The sequence below is a fragment of the Lolium perenne genome, chromosome 4 (genome assembly GCF_019359855.2).
Source record: "Lolium perenne isolate Kyuss_39 chromosome 4, Kyuss_2.0, whole genome shotgun sequence".
NCBI classification, from domain to species: domain Eukaryota; kingdom Viridiplantae; phylum Streptophyta; class Magnoliopsida; order Poales; family Poaceae; genus Lolium; species Lolium perenne.
Window position 1 is genome coordinate 119081546 of NC_067247.2, and position 9035 is coordinate 119090580.

The 9035-nt window shown below is 48.1% G+C and overlaps 1 protein-coding gene and 1 long non-coding RNA gene across 2 annotated transcripts; both read left to right on the forward strand.

The window, feature by feature from the left end:
* Window positions 1-4369: 4369 nt before the first annotated feature.
* LOC139830902 (uncharacterized) lies at window positions 4370-4810 on the forward strand. The gene is made up of 3 exons (XR_011744420.1): window positions 4370-4471; window positions 4573-4642; window positions 4749-4810. It is a non-coding gene; the product is annotated as an uncharacterized lncRNA (long non-coding RNA).
* Window positions 4811-7349: 2539 nt separating this feature from the next.
* On the forward strand, window positions 7350-8589 carry LOC127293740 (fasciclin-like arabinogalactan protein 2). Its single transcript, XM_051323385.2, has one exon. It carries the CDS (start codon window positions 7449-7451, stop codon window positions 8220-8222), a length of 774 nt encoding a protein of 257 aa, XP_051179345.2. The 5' UTR covers window positions 7350-7448; the 3' UTR covers window positions 8223-8589.
* The last annotated feature ends 446 nt before the right edge of the window (window positions 8590-9035 follow it).

The window sequence follows — 9035 nt, forward strand, 5'->3', positions numbered from 1 at the left end:
CCGCCGCCGCCCTCCCGCGCGGCACCGCTTCCGCCACCGCGCCCGCCATCGCCGTCGCCACCGTGCCCGCGCCCGCCGTCGCCGTCCACCGCCTCCGTCTCCGCCACCGCGCGCCCGCCGTCGCCGTCGCGCCCGAGTCGCGCCCGCGCCCGCTCCCGCCACCGCCCGCCTTCGCCACCTGCCGCTCCCGCGGCCGCCTCCTCGCCGTCCGCCGCGCCCCCGGCCGCCACCTCGATCCACCGGTAAGCGCCGGCGCCGCCCACCCCGCTCTCCTCTTTTTTTTATTTATTCAATTGTTAGATTAGTTAATTTGTTAGGTTAATTGTTAGATTAGTTAGTAAAATAGTTAGTTAGTGTTAGTGAAAATAGTTAGAAATTTCGTGAATAATTAGTTAGTTAGTGTTAGTGAAAAATTAGTTAGTTAGTGTTAGTGTTAGAAAGATAGTTAGTGTTTAGGGTTAGAAAAATAGTTAGTGTTAGTGTTAGAAAAATAGTTAGTGCTAGTGTTAGAAAAATAGTTAGTGTTTATGAGGGCCGCCGCGCCGGTAACCACTACGCTCGCGGTGGCGGCCCCAAAATACGGTAGTGCCGACGCCCCTGCCGGTGCCCCCAAAATAGAGTATGTAGTGCCGGCGCCCCCCAAATGGTAGTGCCGGCGCCGACTAAGTAGTGAAGTTATTTTTTTATTTATGTTAATGTTGGTACATATATATATGATTTGTTTTCGTAGCTACGATGCCGCGATAGCCGCCGCGCCGTGGTCTGACTCTTCTAGAGGAGATGCAGCAGCTGGGGGAGGTCCGGGACTGGGCTCCGCTGGGGTGGCACTGGGAAGTCTTAGCTTCCGGGTCGCGCACCTTCGTGCGGAATCCGGGTCCCGTCGTCGACCCGGATATTCTATGGTGGAGGTCTTATGGGCCAAGGTCGTTTCAGAGGGAGCCGGCCCCGCCGCAGGAGGTAGCTCAGCGCATTGCGGTGGAGGACGAGCACGTTCGCCGTTACATGTATGCGTTAGACAACATGTATAGGACTGGATGGAGCGTTATGCAGGGATCTCATGTTAGCTATGCTCCCGTGACTGTTCCGTGGCTTTGGGGGTTCACCCGGCGCGGCTCAGGACCCGGTCGGCGCGTTATAGGACCCGGTAGGCGCGGTTGAGAGGTTGTAGTAGTGATTGATGTATTAGGGTTAAATAAACATGAACCCGATCTATGTATGCATGTAACTGCACTATCTGCTTTCAGCACTATATTATCGATCCTTAGTTAAGAACTACATATGTAACTCCATTTTCAGTTTTCTGCATTATCCTTAATTTGATCATATGATGGTTCATATATATAGCTTGCAACTCGTTGTAGAAAGCATGGTGGGACAGAGAGATGAAACTCAAGAAAATTTCATGGCTGACCTCATAGCCAACGGTACTCTGGATGATCGCGACGACGACGTTATTCCAGATGATGGCGGTGACGATGTCACCGCAACTTTTTTGAATGAATCCGGTGAGGGAGCGGAGAATATTGAGGAAGAAGATCCTAATGGCGCCGGTGAGGAAGAAGATCATCATAATGGCTCCGGAACCGTAGTTATCACCCAGGTATATAAATTAATTAAGCCGTTGTTGATCGACTAGATGCATTAACTAATTAAATTGTACTGACTATGAATTATTTCTTTTTTAGCCCTCCGGATCGAGCACTTCTTCTGTAAAGTCGAAGAAGCGAGGCCCGGCCAAAAAGTTGGACGACAGTGTTAGGCACGACATCACCCATATCGCTAAGGATGGTAAACCGATTGCTCCAGAGAAAAGTGCAAAGTCATTTATAGCTCAATGCGGAGTGCTTGTTAGGGACCACGTCCCGATCACCGTTCGAGAATGGAACAAGCCGAAGGGACTAGTGTTGTCTGCAGAGGAAGAAGCTTAAGGTCTTTATATCGATGCCAAAGACAGCATTCTGACCAAGCTCATGTCACATTTCAACATAGTACCAGAGGGGGATGCCGCTGAAAAGGCCAAGATGGAGCAGGCCCTCCGCGACTTTGCCAAGAAGAAGATGGCCGAACTATTCAAGAACCACAAGAAAAGATTGCGCGGCTTTATCAAGAAAGACAAGACTCCGGACAGTGAGAAGGTAAAAAATCACTGGGACGAATTCGTGAAGTACAGCACGGAGTCAGAAGAATTTAAGAAAAGGTCGGAAACAAATAAGGCAAATGCTGCGTTGAAGCTATATCACCAAATTCTGGGTCCAGGTGGATATAGGGCTAAGCGTCCTAAGTGGCAGGCAGCTGAGGCGGAACTGACCAGGAAAGGGATCAGATTAGGGACACACGGTTGGATCGAACGGTGTAAGGAGTGGTTCTACGGGATTGGGGGAACATTGCATCCAGAAACAGGGAAGTGCATCTATAAGAAAGCTCATCTGAAGTTTCCCATTGAAGCCCTGGAACAAGCACATAAGGACGTGGAGGAGGGGAGGTTCCAGCCCGAAAGAGAGAATGATGAGCTGACACGCGCCCTTGGGAACAAAGAACACGGCGGACGAACACGAGACACAGAAGGCTCCGTTCCGTGGAAGTATGGCTTTCCTGCGGAAAGGAAGAGATTTCCTGATAAAAGCCATGAGAGGAGAAAGGCAAGGGAAACAGACCGCATAGCGTCCTTAGAGGAGGGTTTTAGCACCATGAAAGCCCAATTAACCATGGTAACCCAAGTACTTACATCCCATATGGCTCAGGGGCAGGCTGTAGATCCTGCATTGCTCAATGCTATCGTCCCGCTGCAATCTCAACAACACCGGAAAATCAGCGTGGCTTCCACTCAGCAGATGGATAATGATGATGATGACCAGGTGGTCGAGCCTCCTCGCTACCCCCCCCCCCCCCGTGGATGATCTCACTGAGAGCCGTCCTTGTGAGCTGCATGTTAAAGTTTTCAACCTATCCTTCAAGGCGGCGGTCGGCATCCTCTTACCTACAAGGTCTTACCATTGCCGTCCGGTCCAAGACGACTTTGCTGTTGTGATGGTGGATGAAGTGTTGAGAGATTATGAGGGGTTGGTGCTTGAGCACCCTGCAGGTGAAGATGGGGAAATCAAAGAACTGGGAGAAGCCCGTAGAACCACCGTGCAATGGCGGAAGGAGAACATTGTGTTTCCAGGTGAGAAGCCACCAAGCAGGCCACCTCGTCCGCCTCCTCCGCCACCTGCGCAGTCTCCTCCACGTGATGATTCTCCTCTGCGTGATGATGATTCCCCTGTGCATGAGCAGTCTCCTCCGCGTGAAAATACTCCGCCGCCTCCTCCTCCTCGTCAGGAGACTCCGCCGCCTCCACCTAAGCAAAAGAGGAAGCTAACCGCGGCACCTCCTACAGCTCCGAATAGATCATCAACTCCGATGAGGGCACAGACTCCAGAGTTGTTACCACATGAGCAGACTGAAGAGCAAAAGGCGTTTCTTGCACCGAAGAAGATGTTTATTCCACCGCATACAGTGAAGCACTTTGCCGAGACGAGAATGAAGAGACCTGAGCTGAGAGCTGATTATGACCGCTCTCTTGGACAGTCCTCTAGAGCGAGCAAAGAAGCAAAAAAAGTCGCTCAGCTTGGACAACAGGACATTCAGGCCATACCCCACTTCATCGTGCAGCCCTATGATGATCCAGAGACGGCATCGATGATCGAACGGGAGGCTAGAGCTCAGGGAGCATCAGTTGAGTACGAAGATTGCTATCCAACGGCTCAAGTGGTAAACAAGTATAGATACAGATCTGATCTCGTCAAACCTGGCGAGCTCGCGCGTCTAGGGACTCGGATGCGAAGGTTGCATGAATGGTACCTGAAAGCCTGTCGAAGAGGTGATCGCTACCTCACGGTGTATCTTAGAGATGAGCATTACTTCCGGGGGGGGGACGAGGAGATAAACCTTGAGTTAGAAGAACTGTTTCAGTTATTCAATCAAGACGCCCTCGACAAAGCTATCATCATTTGCTACTGCATGTAAGTGATTTATTTATGTAATTAAGTCTGTAGCTCATCTCATTCATTTGCACTAACAAGTATCCTCACTATATTCTTTGTGTACACTATACATTTAATTATGCAGAATTAAGAAGCTCGAATGCAAAAGAGGCAAGCTCCTCGAGCTGAGGTTCATTGACCCAGACACAGTTCATGAAGTTACGGTTCAAAAGTACGCCAATGACACAGAGGACAACATGGTAATGTTTTTAGTGAAGCAAGCAAACAAAGAGGATATATTCTTTCCCTACAACTTCAAGTGAGTGTTATATATAACATACATTATGCTTGTGCAGCTTTCACTTTATTCTCGTAATCATTGAGCTATGCTTGTGCAGATTCCACTTTATTCTCCTAATCATTGATCTTCACAAAGGAGTCGTAAATGTCATGGACTCGAAACGTAAAGAACATGCGGAATGGGCGGACATGGCTGCCATCCTCCAGAGGTAATTTCAATCAATTTCGTATTGGCATCTTCATCTGTTCTAATTCGACGATATCATCAACTAATCAATAACTCATTTACTCATTATTTTTTGCCGGGCAGGGCTTGGAAACGGTTCATCAATACTGTTCCGGGTAAATGGAAACCGGAGCTTACATTTCAAGATTACCCTGTAAGTAGTACTATATATATAACTATGTCCGTGAAACTCTATATATGATATTTACTTTCAATACGATGCTTGATTATTAGTTTGATCGAACTATTTTTTCGTAAAGTGTATGAGGCAGGAACCCGGGAATAACTTATGTGGATACTACGTCTGCACCTTCATTCGTGACATGTCATGTCCCAAGGGTGGGGATGCCCGTATACACCACACTCGTGTACGATAACAAATTTTCACAATTAATCTTAATTAGTACCATCAATTGTATTGAGTTCCATTCATATATATTATATATATATATATATATTGATCTCCTTTTTTAAATATAGATGATACGCCTGCGGGACACTCTCATAACGGAGGATCAAATACGAGCAATTCAAGAGGAAATCGCGGGATTCTTTCTTACCGAGGTCATTGCCCCAGGTGGAGAGCACTATGCGAAGGTCACGCATATATATTGAGCAACTTCGTAGAGGCTAATAGATTTAGTAAAGAGATCCGACTAGTTTTATATTGTAAATATGATGCATTACGTGTACTGTTGACGATGTCTATATATTCACGACGATTTTTTGTGGTTTCTTGAATGATATATATGCATTGCTGAAACTCTGCCGCGGCAGAGAAATGCTGCTACAGCCTAAACCTGTGCCGCGGCAGAGAAATAGCAATTCTCTGCCGCGGCAGAGAACCCCAGGCCCGGTTCGTACCACGAACCGGGACCAAAGGCCATCCACCGCGAGCTCCCTGACCGCACCACATGGCGCCGCCTTTAGGCCCGGTTCCGGTGCAACTTTGAACCGGGCCCTTTAGTCCCGCTTAATTGGTCCAGGTTTGAAAACCGGGACTGAAGGCCCAAATAGACTGGGCCTATAGCCCCGTTTTCCACCAGTGATGTGTCCGAGGTTGACACTTAAGAAAGAAAAGTTTTCGATCACTAGACACATGGAAAAGACGGGTTTCGCCAGGTGCAGCCATGTAGACTCTCTCTTTGCCGAGTGTCAAGGTGACATACATGGTCTAACGTTTGCCGAGTGCCGTCGTGGACATACATGGCAAAGGGCTGGACATCTAAGACGCTGCCACGTGGCCCTATATTTGTTTGTTTTTTTTGCGGGGGGTGCTCTCTTTGTTGAGTGCCGCCAATAACAAGACACGGCAAAGGCACGCTCTTTTCAGAGTGTCTAGCCTGGGACGCACAGCTAAGGTTTCCTTTGCTGAGTATCTTGACCTGAGACACTCGGTAAAGAGCCCCTGTTTATTTTTTTCGTTTTTCATTAAATCCTGCATCTAAACAGAAATATACTCATAGATAAATTTCCAAGCTCACGTGGCTTCAATTTAGCACAAGGAGCACATAAATATTGGTTCATAAGTAATTAAGAACATACACTCGATTCTATATATTGAATACGAGTACACAAGTTCCAAAAGTTACAAAGTTCACAAATTAATCGAGATCTAGTACAAAAGTTCTAGTTGCAATTAAAGCATGACATCGTGTTGGACATGATGTATAAAAACACGAGAAGGACCAAAGTACGATAACTGACCGAGTTTCTATCATAAACTCTATAGATTAGGATTGACTGGCATATGCGTAGCCGTAGTAGGCGGAGTGCCCCCACCCTCTCACCCCAATGTGATGTAGGGTAGGCGAAGTCCCCCAATCCGCAAAATAAATCGACCCCATGACCAAACCAAAATAAAAATAAATAAAACTCACAAATGTATATTATCTAGTAAATACCATTGAAAAGAGTTCATACCAATATATTTTTGGATTTCCTTTTTGAGACAACATACTACTACATACTGCAAAAGCAAACAAAAGTAGTCGATGCCTGACATCTTGTCAAGTTGTCTTGAAACAAAGCCGGGATGAACCAACTAGTGTGTGGACTTTTGGTGTACCATTGGATGCACAGACACATTAGTGTTGATGTTCGGTAGGTGGAGTTCCCCCAACTCCAAAACAAATCCACCACTACGTGACCAAACCGAAATAAAAGTAAGACCCACATATGCAAAGTATCTACTAAATACCATGGAAATACCTATAATTTTTTGGATTTTCTTCTTGAGACCACATACCACAACATGCTACAAAAGCAAACAAAAGTAGTCGATGCATGACATGTTTTCAAGCTGTCTTGAAACAAAACCGGTATGAAGTATGAACCAACTAATGTGTGGACTTTCGGTGCACCATTAATTGGATGCTCATTTGATATTTGGATGCAATGCAACCACCAAGAAGCAACCAAGCGTAGTTACGCTGGGAATCCTATTTCCTGAAGTAGTACGTAGTCAGTCCAAACCGTCCAAGATCAATATGACTACCAGACAGTAAACCAGAGTTTTGTGAAAGGAACGCAAATACGCACCGAGCCCCACTAGCTTTCTTCAGTTCTCATCTAATATTAACGCTTGTTTGCTGTATATAGCAGCATACCACTGGCGAGTGGAGAGCAGCTAGGTGCACATACAATGTGCAAGCTAATAGATGATGACCACAAAACATATATAGATGCGGTGGGATGCAGACACGACATCCCAGTTCAGTAGTAGTGATTAGGACGAATATATTGACATACATGCGCAAGTAACTTCAATGATGAAATCAAGAACACATGTACATATAGATGCACAGACACACTCGATCGACACGTATAGCCTCTCCGTCCGTCACCGTGCATAAATAGTCCACGTACTCGTCCTAAGCATAGCAACTCCACTCCACTGATCCTCTCCCTCTCTAGCTCGCTGCCGCTTAGCTAGCTCGGGACTTCGCGATCGACCCGCAATGGCGGGATTAGCGGCACCTGTTCTGATCGGCCTTCTGCTCTTCGCGTCAGGAGCCACCGCCGCCGGTGACGACGGAGCGATGGAGATTCCACATGTTCAGCTCCCAGGCATCGCCGACTCGGGCCTTGGCCACGGGTCCGACGCGCCGGCACCGCTGCCGCCACAGGGGCAGCTCATGGACATCATGTTCACGGCTGGCTGCGGCAGCTTCGCGGCCCTCGTCGCCGCGACGCCGAACGTCAGCGACGTCTTCCAGCAGCGCCTCGTACCGGGCGGCGCCGGCGCCGGAAGGCTCACCCTCTTCTGCCCCGACGACAAGGCCGTCGACTCCTTCGAGCCGACGTTCCGAGCCCTCGCCCAGAGCGACCGGCTGGACGTCCTCCTGCACCACGCCACGGTGGGGCGCTACGTCCGGGCGCAGCTGGCGGCCTTCGACTGGATGGCGGTGCGCACGCTGGCGGCCAACAGAAGCCAGAGCATCACCCTCCGCGACGACGGCAAAACGGTGTGGCTGTGGAGGTCGTGGCAAGGCGGCGCGGCCAAGGTGATCAAGACGGTTTCGGAGGAGGAGGCCCCCCTCGCCCTCGCCGTGTACCTCGTCGACGCCGTGCTGCTGCCGGGCTATCTGCGACAGAAGCTGGATGGAGGGTACTTTGCCTGGCTGCACATGCTCATCCCGGTCTGGGTGGGGCTGTGCTGGGCCCTATCGGCCATGGTGGGCGTCATCATCGGCTTTCTGCTCATGCTCGGAGCAATGTCAAGGTGGATATAGTGATGCTGTGAAGGCGAAAGAGGAGGAGGAGGTGGAGAAGAAGCCGGCCGGTTCTATGTTCTGTTAAGATCGAGTTTCATGCTACATTAGTCCATCTTTCTGTGCGCTCATCAGTGTGTGAACTCTAGTGCTCTGTTAAGAGTTTCATGCTACATTAGTAATGTGTTAGTGTCGAGTCTGCATATGCATGATGTTGGAGTGTATCGTTGTTGCATTGCACCGTCAGACCGTAGTGCATGCTGGAGTGAGTTCTGCTGCTCAGCTCCTGTGTAGTAGTCCTGTGCCTCAGCTGCATTGACCACCGAGAAATAATGTCTCTTTAGTGTTCATCGTTTGCATATTTCTTCAATCGATCTTGTCTTGTCTGCGCCTCCATGTCTCCATCTATAAATCGGCAATATTTTTCATGGCACTGCTGTTTTTTACAAGTAGTGTCTGAGCGATCTGAACATTATTTTTTCCCTTTGACACCAATGCGAGCAACCTGAGCTTGTAGTATGAAGCAGTAGCAGACTAGTAGCAAGTTACATTTAGAGCTAATCCGTAGAGCCTCCTAACTAACATTGCTTGTACTAATAATTCCCAAGAATATATGCATTACTTCAAAATTGACTACTCCCTCTGTCCCATAAAATAAAATTTGTCAAAATTTAAATATCATTGCTTGGAGAACCCTCCTTTTTTTAACAACTAGCATAGACTCGCAAACGTAGGTGTGTGATTCATCAAACAACAACATTTGATCATACTGGTCGTGCTACGAAACTTCACACATGTTCAATTTATTGTATCATGCTTCCTAAAATCTGAGAT

What these genes read in the sequence shown, in the direction of transcription:
- LOC127293740 (XM_051323385.2), top strand. Translation starts at nt 7,449, where the DNA reads ATGGCGGGATTAGCGGCACCTGTTCTGATCGGCCTTCTGCTCTTCGCG.